Below are 19,493 nucleotides of genomic sequence, written 5' to 3' on the forward strand. Positions count from 1 at the left end.
TAAGATTGCTAAACCAGGCATTAAAGCTTATTTTTGTCTTCTCCCATCACCAGTATATTTAGTTTTTACATTTGTCAGCCTCACTGTTGCACCTATATAATTAGTCATTTTCTCCTGCTTGAATAAGTCTTTTACTCCAAGTTAATGGGGGGGGGCAGGGTGGGAGTTTGGTTTGGTTTTTTTTTCCCTCTATAGGAAGATGAGATTTTAAAATCACAAGCACAAAAACTGACAGGGAACCTGAAGCATGAATATACCTGAAATTACTTTAATTTGCTTTATTGTTGTTTGCCTATGCTATCAGTGTTCTTCTGCTGAGCCTATAATTATGGTATCTGGATGCTATTGTGGTGCTGCAAGCGGGGCCTAATCCAAGGCCTATGGATGACAGTTGAGACTTATGCTGATTTCAGTGGGCTTTGGATCAGGCCCTACACAGCTAGATTGCTAGGATCCCGTTGAAAAAATGAAGAGAAAATTATCACAGTTACATAGAAGGGGGTTTGGAATTTTATATACCTTTCTTCTTTCAGTTAATTGTCCAGAACTGACCTTTCCCCCACCACACATGCTAGGCTGTAATCTATTATGTATTTTACATGAGGGTAAAAATCAGGTTCCCTTTTCTGATTATCTTTGCTATAGGATGTTTCATCTCTTACAACCACATCCCCATTTTGTTTCTCACCACTAGCTGTCTCTCTCCTGCAAACTGAATCAGCTCCTTAGATTGTAGCTCTTCTAGAGAGATTTGTCTTATTTGAACGTGAAACAGCATCAACAACCATGGCATGGTAGAAATAATAAATTACAATGAAGCTCTCTCCACAGCCAAGGGACATGAATGCACTTTACGATGTAAAGTACTGATGATGCACCAGAATTACATAGATAAAAAGAGTAAGCTTTAATATGTGCCCCACAATAGCCCTTACACAACCTTGGATATTAATTTTATTAGAAGACCAAATGTTAGACAGGACAGTAAGGTTAACCCCTTCTGTCATTGGCGCATTTGTTGCCAAAGAGACAGATGCAGTCAGTAAAACATTTTCAGTAATGTTGACTAATGGGGTGTGAACTTAATCTGGTAACAGCAAGGAAAATGACTTGGCAGATTTTTATGAAAATCTCCTTTGTATCCAGCTGACCTGAGGATATTGCTACTTGCAGAGGTGAAAATGTAGGATTTCATTCATGAATTGTCAGTTTTCGTTGTGCTTCCAATTTCCTAAAATGATATTTTCTTCGTAAATATTCTTTTCTGATGTGCCTTTTCCATGATCTTTCTGAGAATATAATGCTGCTTCCCTTTACGTGGGCTGGGAACAGAAGTCCAACACACTGTGAAATGGAGGTGCTGCTCCAGTTCCACCACATGCTGCAGCTGTATTCTCCTATTGCACAAGTCACTTTAGGGGTTAGGGAGGCAGCCTGCAGTCAGTCTGTGGTGATTCCATATAATCCAGGCTCTGTGGGTTAAGAGAGGACATTTTAGAGGCAGGAAAGTGACAGAGTTAGGGAGAAGTTTTTCTCCAGGACTGTGGTGTCCAATACATTAGCTACTCACCATGTGTGGCTATTCAGATGGTTGAGTGTGGCTAGTTGGCTTGAACAAAAAAAAATTCAAAAACTTTTGCATTCAGATTTTATTTTAAATAAAAAACAAAATTTTTCAAAGAGTAAAAAACAAGTTCCGAAGATCTTTCTGAAGTCTGAAGTCACTTTCCATTAATTTAACCCATCTGCTGGATGAAAACCTCCATCAGCTGTTGGAATAGCTTAAATATGCCACGTAGGCTGGAAATCATCATGCATTATTGTAAACTGCATCTTACAGCTGGAATGTTATTCCTATTTGTGAAAATTTACATTTTCTTTTCTTCTTCTTCTTCTTCTTCTTTATTTCTTTTTCTGGCTACTCCTTCAGAAATGGTTGGACACCACAGCTCTAGGACATGCTTCTCTCAGGACTCAAGGACTACGTCTACACTTGCATTCCTCTTTCGAAAGAGGAATGCAAATGAGGGAAATAAAAAATGCAAATGAAGTGCCGATTTATGTATCTCATGCTTCATTTGCATAATCTCTTTTCGAAAGAGATTCTTTTGAAAGAAAAAAGCAGTGTAAACAATGCTACTTCTGTGGAAATATTTGTAGATGCTTTTTTATATACAGCTTTGAATCAGGATTTTGTTTTTATTTCTTCAAATATGGTCTAGTTTACCTTCCAACATTAAAACACCTTTCAGTATGTATATTTGCTGACTTGTCTCTTTGTCTCCATGCCTATTGAGAATAAAACAAACACCCTATGGCTACATCTACACTTACCAGGAACGTCGACAGCTGCTGTGCAATTTTAGATACGCCAACTGCATACTTAAAATCACTTAGCCGTCGACACTGGTCCCTGTCCCCACTGTAGAATTCCGACAGGAGTGCTCCTCCCCCTGACATTCCTTAATCTTTGCAGTTTACATGGAGTTCCGGGGTCGCTATTGACCCCAGAATGTGCTGTTTTGTGCACGCATGAAACGGTGCCCCGGATGATCAAACCTAAGCATTCGACCTTCCTCAGCCAGACTAGACCTAGCCTAGAACAAGATGTTTCTGAACTCTGAGGAAGTTTGAAAGTGAATATGAACTCCACACTTGGGCCCACCTCTGATTAATACTCAGATCCTCAGTCATTTCTGCTGACTTCTGGAATGTGCTCATAGTGGACTGATGGCAATTTCTTTGCTGTTTGAATTTGGTCAGTATATTATTCAAACACATGGTTCTTTTCAGGACTCGTTATCAGATTGTTTCCCCTGCTGCTTTGTCAATTTCCCAGTGCATCACTGCTTGTCAGAAATAACTGTCAGCTTGATTCTGAAATCCAGGACATGCTGCTCCACACCATAAAAATAGTGCCAAGGTTTCTGCTAAAGTCTTCAGGGGCACACAGGGTTTAACAGACTAAAAGATTAGTTTATTGATCAGTCTTGGTGCTAAAAGAAAAATTGATTTTGTTCTCCTGCTATCTAGCTCTTGTGAAACATATTTTCAGGTTATTTAGAATACACACTGCATGTGGGTAATCTGTTGAATTCAACATTAGATGGGAAAGCAGAATCGTCTGAGAGATTCATAGTTTTTGTTTACCTTCTACACCTGCTGAGCATGCTCATGTTCAGGAATTGCAGCCAATATCTTTGTTGTTTGTGCGCTAGGTGCCAGTCTTTGCTTGGTCCCTGTTAAAGGAGAAAATAGCTTTAGTCCACATTTTTCAGATTTTTTTTCTATTTCTATTTCTGTTTTGTTTTTTGTTTCCCTCGTAGGCACCTAGCTCCCATTTGATTTTAATGGGAATTAAACACATTTTAATGAATCCCACTATTAGGGGTCTAAGTCACCCTGAAAGTCTGCTGGATTTAGGCATATAAGTAAGAAACGTGAAATTTTTACTAATAGTGAAATATAGAAAGTTGTTTAGTAAGAGCAAATTTAGGGTTAAATTAAGCCCTCTTTCAGATAAAGCTGTAGATTAGCTAGCAGGAAGCAGAAACCTTGTAGCTTTCAATCTGTGGACTTTCCAGAGCATCATCTGTATGAAAGGGCTGAACAACCACTCCACAAAGGCAAGGTGCATGGTGTTCAAAGGCTAACATGGCTATAGGAGGCATGGAGTGCTCCCAAACATCATACAGTTATAAATAAAAGATCAAGTGTGTACATCTGCAAGTACTGGAGGTAATGAATGGCTTCAAGGACATCCCAAGCAGGCTGCCACTGGAGCTACCCTACGGACAAGACACCTTGGTGAGGCCCACCTACAGTGCCTGAGCCATTAGGAAATGCAGGAATTGGAGCCTGCTGTGAGCTCTTCATAATCTAGCATTCATGAGGCTAGCATTAGCTGATATGAGACAGACAGCCCTGAAATGGGATAATGTTCCAAACAGAATCTTAACTTCAGATCCACCTGCTTCCTGCATAACTGCAACCTCTCCAAACTAGCAAATGAACTTCTATATATTCCAAGGCAGAAGGCAGGTTATGCTGCTTAGATTAAGCTACACCCTGTCCCCAATTGCCTTCTAATTTATACCTCAAAAGTTCAATTCAGCTCTCAACATTTTAAGTAATTAAATATGGAAAACGAGGTTAATACAAAATTAGGGAGACAAACCACAATGGAATTTTCATAAAGATCTCATTTCACCCTCAGAGGGCTCTGGGGAAAATGTAAATGTGCGTCCTGCCTTCAAAGTTTAAGTGTAACTCCCACTGTTATGCCTGCACATGAAATTGAGAAATGACTCATCCTTATACTAGTTGAGTGTTCTAGTCCTGTTGGACCTGGGCAGCTGAAATCAGATACAGACTGTAATACAGTTGCTCTGAAGCTGCCTTGGACCCATAGATTTATTTTTATCCTCCCTTGTAAAAACACAGCAATAAACTCAAAGTAGTCATCAGATTTCCTACTTTTCTGTATAAATTTCATGCCATTGATGGTGAGAGGTCTATTGTAAATTTGCTTCTTTTTTTTTCCAGCATTACTCACCTAAGCTGTAGAGGAAGAGACAGCTACTCAGCTATGTCACATATTAACTGAAGAGGCACAGATTCAAATATGTGATGCTCTACTTGGCCAAGAATTCTTTCCATCTTTCTTAACTAGTCTTCATGTCTATTAACACTGCAGAACATGTATCCTGCCTGCCTTCTTCAGCAAGAAGAAATATTCAGAATAGGTAGGAGAGGTGGACCTGGGTGTCGAGTTCCCCAGAATGCCAACGTAGCTGAGGGAGGATCTGAACTATTTTTGCTGCCAGGGAAAAGGTTCTGTCCTTTTAATAAGACAATAAGGAAACAAAGCAGAAATTCTAATGGTTTAAGGTAATGTGTCTTGTTCACTTATTTACACACACTGTAGCCATCGATGCCTTTTACTCTTTTGTGAGCTACCCAGATTTTCACAAACTGAAAAAGCAGTCATGCATCACTTTAAAGACTAAAAAAAAAATTTATGAGGGAATTAGCTTACTAATATACACTTACTTTTCTCCCCACGCTTTGCCCCCTTTCTGCCTATTTGACTGATTTGTTGGTTTTCATTTCTTTTTTTTTCTGTCGCTCTCTGTTATATATTCATTGTGCCAGTTCACTTTCAGCACTGTTTCCAGATCTGAAGTGGGTCTGCCCCATGAAAGCTCATCACCTAATAAATCATTTTGTTGGTCTTTAAAGTGCTACAGGACTGCTTTTTTGTTTTTTGAAGATACTAACACGTCTACCTGTGACAGATCTTCAAAGACTCCCTGTTGTATGAGCACAAGCACAGCCAGTCTGCTACTTATATTCAATGCAGATTGGCAGAAATGGATGGTCATAGAAGGAAGTGGGGAGGTCTGCTCCTCAGCATGATGGCCAGTGCCTCAAAGCCAGTACAGAAGGGAAAACGCCAGATGTTGATTCTCACTAGCTCAGTTCCTGATTTCTTCATGCAGGGCAGTGACATCCTGACCCTTAATTAGGCTAGGTGGTAAAGTTGCAGTCCAGCCCTCCATTATTAAAGGTCACTGTCAATATAAACCCCAGATAATAAACAAATCATTTCATTTACCATGTTACAAGTGTCATAGGTTGTTAAAATTAAAATGGAAAGAGTTTTAAATAGTCCAATTTCCTTTCCACCATTTATATTGCTTGCTTACTTTTGGACATAGTAGATATTTGTAATTCAGCTTGGCAATGGCAGATCTTAAGCCTAGTGCTTAGGAGAAACAGTATTTCTTTCTGGCTACGTCTACACGTGAAGCCTACATCGAAATAGCTTATTTCGATGAGTAACGTCTACACGGCCTCCAGGGCTGGCAACGTCGATGTTCAACTTCGACGTTGCACGGCACCACATCGAAATAGGCGCTGCGAGGGAACGTCTACACGCCAAAGTAGCACACATCGAAATAAGGGTGCCAGGCACAGCTGCAGACAGGGTCACAGGGCGGACTCAACAGCAAGCCGCTCCCTTAAAGGGCCCCTCCCAGACACAGTTGCACTAAACAACACAAGATACACAGAGCTGACAACTGGTTGCAGACCCTGTGCCTGCAGCATGGATCCCCAGCTGCCGCAGCAGCAGCCAGAAGCCCTGGGCTAAGGGCTGCTGCCCACGGTGACCATAGAGCCCCGCAGGGGCTCGAGAGAGAGTGTCTCTCAACCCCTCAGCTGATGGTCGCCATGGCGGATCCCGCTATTTCGACGTTGCGGGACGCGCAACGACTACACGGTCCCTACTTCGACGTTGAACGTCGAAGTAGGGCGCTATTCCTATCCCCTCATGGGGTTAGCGACTTCGACGTCTCACTGCCTAACGTCGAAGTTAACTTCGAAATAGCGCCCAGTGTGTGTAGCCGTGACGGGCGCTATTTCGAAGTTAGTGCCGCTACTTCGAAGTAGCGTGCACATGTAGACATGGCTTCTGTGTGGTATTGATTCTGCTTCCTATAGGGGTATAAGCCAGGAATAACTTCCCTCAAGTCTGGAGAGTTATGGTGATTTGAAACTAGTGAATGGCTCTGTAATCAGCCCCTTGGTGTTAATAAAAGTAGCTGGTAAGCAAGAAGCTTTCCAGTCAAATGGGTAGCATGGGCTGGAAAGAGCACAGCATTAAAATCAATACTCTGTTCTTTCTTCCTGAACATTATAAATCTACACTGAGATTTTCACAAGACACTCCATGATCAAAAAATCCTTATATGTACATTGCTAAACAGCGCTTCTGTGAACATGGTGATAAGACAAGAGCTACAAAAGACAAAAGATTTTAGAGACAGATTCCTTTCCCTGAGGTATGAAAATAACAAGCTCATAAATATATCTTCTGAAGTTAGCCAGTTTTCTAAAACTTGGACTATAAATTGTATTCCCAAGAGTACTCAGGCAAGCAGGAAGCTATCTGCTCTTTTCTGGGTAAGACTGAAATGCCATAAATTACTTAACTGTAGAGAGAAATTATGGAGATTGCTGTAACTGCTGAAGAAATTGGGAAGCCAAGGCTCTTGCTCATAAGCTTCACTGAATGGCTAAGTACCCAAGTCTAGACAGGTTAAAAACTGCTTTCTCATTTGCTGACTTTGTATTTTTTTCTTTTTGGGGGGCATTTACAGCTGTTTCATAGGACTCCTGGTTTGTCTTAGTCTATAAAAATATAAAGAAATCAAATTATATTGATTTTATTAAAGGATATGGCTTTTTCAGTAATATCAATAATACTCAGAGCCCAAGACAATTCTTTTCTTTCTTGCAATATGGATTTTTAGACCAAGTTGAATAACCTCCTCAGTTTGGTATTGTAGTGGGTCAGTATGGCCTCCTGCGGACCCAGAGGCCGGGGAAGCTATGCCAAGGCCCTGGTGGGCGGGGCCGGAGTCAGGAGACCAGAGGCCCGCCCCTCAGAGGGCGGGGCCAAGGGCTAGAAGAGCCAAAGGCGGGACTCGGGCACCATTCAGTGCTGGGCCTCCGGGCAAGGAGGACGTGCCTGCACGAGCTCCCCGGGGCCAAAGGGAGAGGGCCTGCAGCCGCCCAGCCAGGCGGGAGGAGCAGGCCCCCAGAGGCTCCACGCAACTCCGCATCCGTATGCCCCAAGGAGACTACCCGGACTTCCCGGACCTACCAGGACCTTCCCGCCGGTGGAGACCCCCTGCCGTGGAAGAGGCCCCGGGAGCAGGCTGCCTCAGAGCCCCGGCGGATCCCTATAACATTCGGACCCAGGACCGCCCTGCATCTCCTGTATTGCCACCGCCTGACTACCCTAACGACGTGGTCATGGACGATTGGCCAGGGCCCCCACAGGTGGATGACCCAGAGGAGACCGACCTAGGAGGACCCCTCGACCAGATGGACTGGGACCTGCCGCCAACAGAGGGTGAGGTAGGAAGTGGCCCGGGGAACGTCGCTCACGAACCAATGGCAGTGTGTTGCGGCCTGGATCCCCGCTGCCGGGGTTGCATGTGAGCGACCCCCAGGGCCCCGGGCCGGGTCGCAGTGGAGCGGGAGGGCCTGCGACCCCCTACCCCCCTCCCTGACAGGGCCAGCCCCCGCTGAGCCTGTCTATAGTCCCTTGTGTTGCTGCCCTGCCCCAAACTGAGGGTTGGGCCGGTGCGTATCCTTGTGTTGCTGCCCCGCCCCAAACTGAGGGCTGGGCTGGTGTTTTTCCTTTGTGTTGCTGCCCCGCCCCAAACTGAGGGTTGGGCCGGGGCTTATCCTTGTGTTGCTGCCCCGCCCCAAACTGAGGGCTGGGCTGGTGCTTGACTCTTGTGAACTGCTGCCCCGCCCTGGACTGAGGGCTGGGCCCAGAACTATATAACTCTTGTGAACTGCTGCCCAGCCCTGGACTGAGGGCTGGGCCCAGAACTATATAACTCTTGTGAACTGCTGCCCCGCCCTGGACTGAGGGCTGGGCCCAGAACTATATAACTCGGGTGAACTGCCGCCCGCCCTAGACCAAGGGGCTGGGCGTCACGGGACGTGTTACAGGTATGTTTATCAGTTCAACTCTGCAGTGAGTCGAGCCATGCACCAGAGTCTCCCAGGACTAATATTAATGTATATTGTACATTCGGAAGGTCAAATATTGATTCTCGCTTGAAGCATATTAATGGCTTTTGTGCAGATTGAAGGAATGGAATCCTCCTCCATTACCAGGCTCCAGAACAGGAGCACAGCAGTTTCAGGCTGATGTTATGGTTTTGAATCTGTCTTTGTATGTGAGCTATAGTCAGGAGGCACGTGCATAATTATGGAGCCTCAGGCTACAATAATTTAGCTGCAGGGCCACGGATCAGTGGGAAAGGGGGAAGTTGCCCCATGGCTCAATAATTTAAAAGGACCTGAGCTTTTTAAAAATTGCTGCCAGAGCCATGCAACACTGTCTGGGCAGTGCAGGCTGTGAAGTGCTGAGGGCTGGTTGCTCCTAGCCCCATACCTTCCATCCCAGGCTCCCGTCCCTTCAAGGGTCATTGAGCTGAACCCACACCCAAACACACACACTCACGCGCTGCCCAGGGCCCAGCAAAGTCTACCGCCAGCCCTGTTTATCTGCAAGGCCCTGATGTGGGATGCAATGTCTCAAAAGGGACTCAAAAAGAGGAACACAACAAAATTACTGATGCAGGAAATTTAAAAGCTGGGACAGTGTACATTTCCCTAGTCCCTGTGTCTACACGTGCTCATTCCTTTCGAAAGGGGCATGTTAATGAGCCTGTTCGAAGGATGCTAATGAGGCACTTCAATGAATATGCAGCACCTCATTAGCATAATTGCGGCCAGGGCTATTCGAAAGTGCGGCTTTTCGAATCGCGCGCCGCTTGTGGGCCTTTTCTACACAGGCCACTTTCTTTGAAAGTGGGGTGGTAATACACAGCCCGAAATATGCTAATGAGGCGCGGATGCAAATTCCCCATGCCTTATTAGCATACAGTCATGTGATTTGGAGTCCGGAAGACCGTTCTTCTGGACTCCAAAACCTCCCATAGAAGCGCGGCCCCAGGGGAGCTTCCAGAAGGAAGTCCTTCTTCTGGAGGCCCCTTTTTCCCGAAAATTTTTGGGAAGAAGGGGCCTCCGGAAGAAGGACTTCCTTCCGGAATACCCCCCAGGGGCTGCGCTTCTAAATGGCGTTTTGGAGTCTGGAAGAACGGTCTTCCGGACTCCAAATCACATGACCATATGCTAATGAGGTGCGGGGAATTTGCATCCATGCCTTATTAGCATATTTCGGGCCGTGTATTATCATGTGACTTTCGAAGAAAGTGGCCTGTGTAGAAACGGCTGTGGAGACGGGACCTTCCGAAAGGACCCCCCCCCCCAGTTTTCAAAAGCCCTTCTTCCTACCCAAGAAGGGCTTTTGAAAACTGGGGGGGGGGTCCTTTCGGAAGGTCCCGTCTCCATGGGTGGCATGCGATTCAAAAAGCCGCACTTTCGAATCGTCGCGGCTGCCATTATGCTAAAGAGGCACTGCATATTCATTGCAGTGCCTCATTAGCCTCCTTCGAACAGGCTCATTAACATGCCCCTTTTGAAAGGAAGCAGCACGTGTAGACCCAACCAGTGTGTATAAGTCTTTCTATTACCTCACTTTCACAGTTCTTTTTCCTGATATAATCAAAAATAAAAGTGAGTGCCAACTTTGGGAAGAAAGTGACTTTTGAACTGAACTGTTTGCCTTCACATCACTTGAGGAATGTTTTACAGGTAAACCCTGAACTTTCATGCAGTGGCAGAAAAGTAGAGTCACCCTATGTGGCCTTTCCATTCCTGGACATGCCTCACAATATATCACCCCAGTGTAAGGACTGCTGTAGCGCTTCAGAAAACTAGAGAATTTGACCTGGAGTTATTTCCACATGACAGGGGGAATCATTGTTTGCTAGCCAATTTCATTTGTGCTGAACTGTGAACAGAGTGCTTGTCAGTCAAGAGATGACACAAGTTCTACTTTATACAGATGACATTCCTCTCTTTCTAGAGAATGCCCAGAATCCTACACCTACTATAAAGCTGTTTTTAATTTCTTGATGCAAGATTATATACTTGCCAGCCCACTCACATTGATTTCTTTCTCCCTGATTTCATCACAAACACTACAGGCTTGTAACTTTAGCTTTCACTGCTAATATCAGGGTCCTAACACAAGCTCCTTAAACTTCTGTGACAGCAGTACTGGTAACAACGTGGCTATGGTGACCCATTCCCTTCCTATTTTGCCTCTTTGCATGCCTCTGCATGTGAGGACACTCACCCAAACTGCTTATTTCTTCCCAGTCTACTTCCATGAAAGTTAGGACAGAATGGCTTAGAAAGCCCCATCTCTGTTTCAGCATTCATTAGATTTTTATTTTCCTTATATATTACTCACCAGAAAGGCATTGAATATTATTAGTAGATGTAGATTCTGTTGAATGTTTACAGTCGTTTTGTTGAATAATGGAAGCTGCTGTTGCTCTGTGTTTGCTGTCTGATTAAAACAAAAATAGTTTATCCTCAGTTGGTATCATTGCATAGATACTGATCAGTACTGAAAGAACACAAAACAACCCCTATATTTAGGCTGCCTAACACTTACCATTATAAAAGAGCTCTGTGGCCTTTTTAAGCTGCTTTAATGTCTCCATTGTTTACAGGAAGATTGGGAAATTGGGCGAAGCAAAAAGCCGGGTGCCAGATTTTGTTATTGCCCATGTAGTTCCTTTCAGGTTTGGCTTTTGAAAATTATCTTTTCCTTTCAGGCATTTATTTACTGCAAAATAAGTTTGGCAGCCAGTCAAAATATTAACTGAATGTGAATATTCTAATCGAAGAGTGGGCTCAAACCACAGCCAAACCAGAAGCATTACATACTGCACAGGGAGTTCTGGGGACAGACAGTCTGGAAGCAAAAAAAAAAGTCAGGCTAAGCCTCCCCTTCACATTCCTTCCACGTGGACTCAGCAACTTGTCCCTTTTCTGAGAGCACCACATGGAGGAGGAATCACACCCGGCCCAGGGAGAAGGAGAGACCAGGGCAAAGCTACTTTTGATGGCCTTTTGGCTCAAACATCTGATCTTAGAAATTATTTCTCCTATGCGACCGTAAGGATAACTGCCTGATCTTACTATGGCCTGATGTGTTTATTTCTGTAGTTCAAACTATATTGCAATGCTGATTATCCCTATTAATCAATCCTACTAATCATGTTTTGTGGGTGGTTGTTACAGGTCCCTAATACAATTTGACTTTAACTTTTAAAAAACCTTGCAAAATTGCATCCACAATTAAATTAACCTTATTTGGGTTACAAATTCAAGCAAGAAGTTGGGAAATGAGAGAATTAGACTGCACTATATGATCCTTTCTCAAAGTGGGCCATGGGCCTGCTTTGGGAAAGCCACTAGTGGGTCTGCTTTGTTCACCTAAGAGGATTCATAGCCATGAAGCGTCTTGGCTCCCATTGGCTCCAGTTTGCTGTCTTTGGCCAAGGAGAGCCATGGGAAGAGGCATGGCTGGGCTGCCACTTCCCATGGGCCCCCTTACAGGCCTGCTGATATGGGGGGGACAATGGGGTCAGTTGCCCCTGGGCCTGGCCTTTCAAAGATGCTTGGAGCTCCAACCACTGCCATTGACAAAGTAGCAGCAATGGCACCTGGAGCTCCAGCAGCTTGGGGTGCGGGGAGGGGGAAGGCAGTACTGCAGTACCAGTGGCAATGAGGGCTGAATGCCATAGGCCCTGCGCCTGGGGTATTGAGCTGGGCACCCCTCTAACCTTGCCCCAGGGCCCGTGGCGCTCTTGGCAGTACTAGGAATAGTAATGCTGTTATATCTCACCTTGAAAATAAATTCTGTAATGTGTGAGAAACGCTTATGGTGAAGAGAAACCTAGAAAAGCCTAGAAGAAAATGAATACTTCTGTATTAATTGCATGCTTTGGATGGCATTCAGGAATAAGGGAAGAGCCTGTAATTGTGTGATGAGGATAAAAATTTGAACATTAGCCTCATTCAGGGGTCACGTGAAAAAAATAGTATGTGAGTATTTAATTAAAGACTGTATCATAATGCATATGCATGAATGGGTGGAATTCAGATTGGAGAGGCAGCGTTAATTATGGTGTTTTCTATCTTATGTGTGTTTAACTTTGCAATCTTAACGTTCTTTTAATTTTTTTTTATGAAACAACTTTTTACATTTATTGATCATATAGGCTGTCTACACTAGCTCCCAACTTCGAAGGGAGCATGGTGAGTAGGGGTTGGGGGATTACTAATGAAGTGCTGCGGTGCATATGCAGCACTTTATTAAGCTAATTCTCCCCCATGGCAATTTCAAAGTGGCAAACTTCAAAGTGCCAGCTTGCGTGTCGCCCCAGCTAACCCATGGGTACTTCAAAGTCCCTTTACTCCTCAAAATTTTGAGGACTAATTCAGCGTTAGTGTAAGCAAGGGCAACTCAGCTGACCTCTCTGGCACTGTACCAGGGCTGAATTTGGATGACCAATCTTCTGAATAGGCAGCTATAATCTCGGCTATATCACACCTACCTAATTTGCCTGAGGGATCATCCTTAGGAGCCAGAGGCTATTCTATGTTCTATGTCTTATCTGGTTTCCGCTAATCTGGTTCTATGCCTAAATTCTATGCCTAATCTGGTTTCTGCTTCTCTGTTGGGACTCTGACCAAGGGCATTAATGGTGGTTTCCTATTTCTTAGAACAGAACTGAGACCACTAGCTCATTTCACATAGGCCACTAGGCATCTGGCAAATGTAACCCCTATTGTAATGCTAATGTAACCCTTTCACCTCCTGGGTGTGGTGATCTGTCCCATCTAGTGGCATTGAGACCACTTAGATTAAGTAATCTGGTACTTAAATAAGAGCCATGTAGCTTTTAGCTCATGCAGTAGTGGCTTTTGTACTAAGCTTCAGGGGTTCCAAATTCAATCCTGCCCACTGCCATGACATAACACAGGAGTCTGTTGATGTTAAACTAATGTATTTCAGTCCCTACCAGCCTGTGCTGGATTTGAACATAGGAGCTAAGGGTGAAATATTACATTATCGGTCCTCTAATCCCCTACCTGCAATTATTTTAATTGTACAGCAGCTAAAACATAATTTTTTAAAGTGCTCTAATATCTAAGGAGTTGGCCTTTTACAAAAATGAATTTATTTTTTAAATTTATAAGAATTTAATTTGATATAGCTTCACCCTTCATTACCTACCAATGTGTTTTTTATTCTCTTGGAATACTTTGTAAGTAGCAGTAATGATGGTTAATACAAAAACAAATGGAATCAGAACAAGCCAAATGATCTTCAGCGTGCACATTGGATCTGTTATAAAATAAAACAAAGTGATAAAATAAAGCAATACATGATTATTTTCTGTCATCCATCATTCTATCTATATATGTATACCATGCCCACCACCAGACTATCTCAGTGGCTTACAAATTTAAAGGAAAAAAACAAAAAAACTTTTTGCCTCTTTATACTCTCCCTGTCATTCAAAAGCAGTGGATTGTCTGGAATTAAGTTTCATTTTCATCTAGATGTATCACAGTGCATGTCTGAGATGATTAAGTAAAATATATGAATAAACTCATCTAAGTGTAAATTATTGTATGTGACCCTGCAAATACCTACATGCAGGGGATGTTACATAAACAAAAATGGGTGTTTGTTTTGATGGGAAAGAGAAGGAATATGCCCAGTGTACAACATACACCTGTGCTCATGTTGAGTCCCTCTGCATATTCTTGAAAGGAATGAATATTGTGCTTCTGGGAATCTTCTTGCTTATAAGAATGCCACTTCCAAGACCACCTCCAGGGGAATCACATCTATTAGGGCTCTATTGAGAGAAAGCAACTTGGGGACAGTGCAAGCATGGGAGGCAGGCTGTTCTCTGTGGAAATACATGCAGCAGAAACTCACCGGAGTTCCATATGGAAATCTGTTCAGTAGCTAATATAGTTTATAGCTGAGTTAACACTCTCTAGGCCTCCTAATCAGCTATAACTGAGAAAACACAGGAGAACCCAGTCGGTAACAAGATGGTTCCCTTTGGTAGCTCCCAGTTCTCACAGATAAGCTAGTTAGATGTTAGTGTTCATGGGTTGTTTCCAAAAATATAGAGCAAATCTTCTAGGCAACAGTCTTTAGATAATACACTAAGGTAGAAGTGGTCTTTCACGAGAGGAAGATCCAAGACCAGGATGTAATTTTGGGGGGTTCTTTCAAAACAGTTGCATGTGGTTGCCTATTGGAAATGCTTGACTACTGGGAGTTTTCCTTCTTTAGTATAAAATTCATATAAGTTCTATATTTGATTTTCCCTCTGATTCCCTTCTTATAACTTACTTCCGATGTAGGACTGAAGTTGCAGTGAAATATTTACACAGCCATTTTGGTCTTCCATCATTGCTGCTATACATAAGTGATTTATGTTTTCTTCCATAGTGTTTCCTCTGCTGGTTGTAGAATTTCTAATGTGGACTTCCAATATATAGTGCATGTTATATTCCTTGCTTTCTTCATTCACATAACCCACAGTGAAATTAAAATGTTTATGGAAAGAAAGAATTTCTTTTGCTTTCATTTCTAATGATCCTCTCACTTTTGGAACTACAAATAAATCAAAAACATTAAGATCTGATATGTAGTATACTACTTACAAAAGAAGAGTATCATATCTCACTACTTAACCCCATTCCCATACATAAATGGTAAGACTCATTACTGACTAGTAGTAAAACAGACAAAAAGGCATGTAATGGTAAGCATTCAGAATGGATGGAAGTTGTACTGATTTTGCTATACAAAATGTGTTTTCATTGTAATGTTAGTGACTTTATTTACCAGCTGCAAAGGTTTTTGGGAACAGTCAGAGGAAACACAGATCAACACTAAATTCCACAAAAAAACAAGAAAGTATAAAGGCTTTCACTGGACATGACCTACTAGGTCATCTAACTCCTAGGCATGTCAGAGTATTTTCCAAAGCTTTGCCTAGTCCAATTTAAATGATTCAAACTATGGGGCTTCCATCATGTCAACAACATAGAACAAGTTTTCCCCTCAGGAACATCCACATAACTCTGTCAAAATCAATAGGATTTCCCAAGCAAATATCAGAGCAAAGCTTGTCGCATATACACTTATTTGCTTATTCTCCACATCTGTATGGGGAACTACTTTGTAAAAGCTACAGGAGCTACAGGATCCATTTTTATGCATGTAGGTTGAAAATAACATTTTGGACTTGAGCACTTGCTCATTCAGGGTCCTGTTCTGGCTATTGCAGGGGTCACAGAGTCACTAGGTATGGTCTATGCTTCAGACCATAACTAATTCCCTGGGACTGATTCCTACAGTGGGCCAGGCCCCCAGGACCAATACAATTCTAGAGAGGAAGACCCATGGCCTCCATAACTCCAAACTGAGCCATTGACACCCACCCTTGACTCCCTGCAGTGCATCTAGACAAGCAAGGGTCCTACAGAAGGTTTATTCATGATGCAGAGCTTTCTGAGTGCTTACAGGGACACAGGCAGCCTTCTCAAAACAAGGTGGTGCCTATTTATGAGTCACCTGGAACATAGAATCTGGGAAGTTTTAGGTCAGCAGAGAGGCAGAAATTAAGCCATAGTTCAATCTTGGTCAAAGGAGTGCCATGATGATCCAGTGAAGCTGTGATGGACTCCATTTCGGACTCCCTCTCTTATCCCTCTAGTCACCCCCAATCTGGACACCTGAGTCTCTCCATAAAGCCCCCTTCTTCCAGTCACCTTATATCTTGTTCCTGGCTGGGTTCCCAAGCTCTGGCTGCTGAGGTTTCCTGCTGTTAGGTGTTAATCGGGACATCCCTCTGGCTTGCTGAATCCTTTGTTGATTGAGTCAATTTGAACCTATTCTTTAATGATTATTAATTCCCCTCAGACAGCAAGGTGACACACACACCTTCTGCCTCCCATCCTGTTCCAGGAACAGTGTTAATGCTTTTACATCCACTGTCTAGCAATGCAATGTACCGTGGGAAACTGAGGATTCCTAGTATTCATAAAACTATTACAGAAAATTCCCACTTCGTCACAGCAGGCACAGCCCATGTTGAAAGAGCAAAATCCACAATGTCTCCAAAAGCACTAGCGGAGCACATGGCAGAGAGAAGATGAGACTCTTTCTGGAAAGGTGTCAGTTCTGACTTCTCTGCACTGCCCTGGGTAGCTGAAAAGAGGCTAGGACTCTTTCAGTTTTGTACTATTTGAATCATTCAATGCCACTCTGTAGCTAAGCACACTTAAGGTTGCAAAGATGGACACTGACTCCTTTAGTGCTACCATGCACTTGGGACAGGGCTAACCACAATCTACTCTTCTTAATTGTTATTTGTTTTATTATACTTGCTTCACATACATCCCTCAGCTATTTTCTCTCAATTTCCCCTTCCAGCACAGAAAAAAATATTAGATTAATTATATTCTATAGCAGAGCTCCACAATTAAATTTAATAAGGAGTTCTACGTGAAAACTGATGATAGGTTACAGCCCTTTTAGGACAATTAAGGATTTAAGCAGAGTGTATGAAGATGGGAAGAATAGACAGGTGCAAATTTTTAGAAATAGATCACAGTATACGTAAAGAACACATGGCTATATTCTTGCTGCCTGCTGGAATAAGGAAAAGGATGACTTTCTGATGACTTCCCTCTTCTGTACCCAGGGCCTGATACAGAGTTCAGTGAAGTCAATGGAAAGACTTCCTTGGACTTCAACAGGTTTTTGATGAGGCCACAACACAGAAGAAGGCAGGATTCAGCTCTAAATGCAAATTCTGCACTCATGACTGTATATCAGAGGGCAGAATTTGGCATTAATTATGCATTTTGTAGAAATGCAAACATAAACGCTACAGCCAACAAGTTCTATTCACAGTTTTCCAGTAGGGATCAGTAAAAAGCTTATCATATTTTCATTATTGTTTTAACTGCCAAAAGATAAATAAATCCTATGTAAGTATAATTAACTACCTCTGAACTAAGAACTTCTTTTTCCCTATTGTTTCTTTACCTTCTGATCTTTGTCCCTGCTGAACATTCATATCATCCTTGAATTCACAGGCTGAGTTTAGAATACATGGTTGCAGTCCACTCCTGGAGTCTTGGCTAATACTTGAAGTATTTTGAAAATCAGGGTAATTTATAAAGACCTTCAAAAAAACATTCTGCTTTTGACTTCCTTGTTGCAGGAGGTTTTCAGAAGAATTGTTAAAAGCACAGAGTGGAAAGGTGACATTATTTAATGAACAAGCATCCATGCATGACATAATTACAGTGCTTGCTGTAAAACAAAAAGAAAGACAGTTCTATATTGTAAGGATGGTTATACTGGAATCCCACAGTAAAATATGTAGATATAAGCAGAAACATAGATATCCTTTATCTACTGCTGTGACACAGATTCTTTTGAGTTCTGACAGCATATTGAACATATTGTATAATGGCAGAGCATGAAAAAAGAATGCCTCTTGTGTGCTACATGCTGGATTTTATTGTTCAACAATAGTAAATCTTTTCTAACAGTAGCCTGCATTCATAACTGTATCAGAACACATTCCACCTCCAAAGCTCTTAGGATTTTATCCTGTTTGAAAAAAGAAGAAGCCCTTAACACTTTCAGAGAGGAAGTTTGCTCAGAAACCTACATGGTTACAATAAGTCATTGGAGAGCAGCAGTAGTCAAATTTAAACGTGTCCCCAAAGATGATGCTCTCATAAGGCAAGATAATATACAGTAAACTTGAAACCTCCACACTACAGCTTTTATGTCCTCTAACACATATAAAAATCATCCACAATGAAAATCATCCACCATTTTTTTTTCTATTTCGCTTCCTGTTTCTCGTATTCTTTATTCTTTGGTTTTAGCTTGTGTGCATCCATTCAACATGGGCATGTGACAAAAAGATACTCAGTTATTTTTAACAAGGAGGATTAACCTCTTATTTCCTACTCTCTTCCATAGTAGGTAACCATTAAGGCTTTTTGGTATAGATCATTGTTATATTTGAACTTGTACTTAAAATATTTTTGAAAATCTGAAAATAATTAAAGAGTAAAAAAATACAGGTACCTAACACCATCTTCTTAAGAAAGCAAATAATCACTCTGTTTCTGCTCATGATACATGAACCCACACTAGAGCTGCTCACTTTCCAATTTAGATACATACTTCCATCTCCATGAAGTAGTTTTAAGTATCTAATTTCCATGAGCACTAATGGGAATTATATGATCATAAAGTCCCATATACAGATATGAAAATACATCCCTTAAGTGGCCCAACATTCACTGTAGCCTGACAGCTGCAATAGGCCATCTGTGTTAGTATCCAGAGGGACTAGCCGCCAAATCAATTTAGTGAAAAATTTCAGAGAGGATAAAAAAGATATCCTACAGTAAATGCAAAGTAAATTACCTTCCCTTCCTTAGTGACAGTAGGTTGGAGAGTAATAAATATTTCGTGAAAACAAAAACTGCAGTGATTTATAAAATACCATATAATACACATAAAATAGAAGACAATGATGTATTAAAATATTATAAAGAACATTTAAAAATACAAAGTTTAGGACCTGATCCCTCTCAGACAAGTTGAAAATTTTCTTCTAAATATTCATGATGTCTCCTCAATTGTACAGTGGAGACCTTGGAGACAAATTCTTATTGTCTGCCCCAATAAACTCCTAGTAAATATTCTTTGTGCAGACAATCTATGTCAGAATATACGGCGGAGGAAATTAAATTTTCCTTCTCATCCTGGAGCTAGAATGCTGAGCACCTATATAACCACCTCAAAGCTACCACTGCAGCTTTAGAGCTGTAAATGGATATTTTCTGCTACACATCTTTTACATAGGTATTCTGTCCATGTAGTTTTTGGAGCTACTGAGTGTGCTGTATCA

The 19,493-nt window shown here is 42.3% G+C and overlaps 2 protein-coding genes across 2 annotated transcripts in view; one reads left to right on the forward strand and one right to left on the reverse strand.

Moving 5' to 3' along the window:
- KLHL5 (kelch like family member 5) overlaps positions 1-19,493 on the forward strand; it is a 218,534-nt gene that overhangs the window by 65,794 nt on the left and 133,247 nt on the right. The window lies entirely within an intron of this gene.
- On the reverse strand, positions 1,037-17,870 carry TMEM156 (transmembrane protein 156). Its single transcript, XM_074992612.1, has 6 exons — positions 17,600-17,870; positions 14,891-15,154; positions 13,751-13,861; positions 10,910-11,008; positions 3,151-3,239; positions 1,037-1,472 (listed from the first exon to the last, which is right to left on the reverse strand). The coding sequence occupies exons 1-5, from the start codon at positions 17,853-17,855 to the stop codon at positions 3,154-3,156; spliced, it is 816 nt and encodes a 271-aa protein (XP_074848713.1). The 5' UTR covers positions 17,856-17,870; the 3' UTR covers positions 1,037-1,472; positions 3,151-3,153.

Source organism: Carettochelys insculpta, chromosome 4 (genome assembly GCF_033958435.1).
Source record: "Carettochelys insculpta isolate YL-2023 chromosome 4, ASM3395843v1, whole genome shotgun sequence".
NCBI classification, from domain to species: Eukaryota; Metazoa; Chordata; order Testudines; family Carettochelyidae; genus Carettochelys; species Carettochelys insculpta.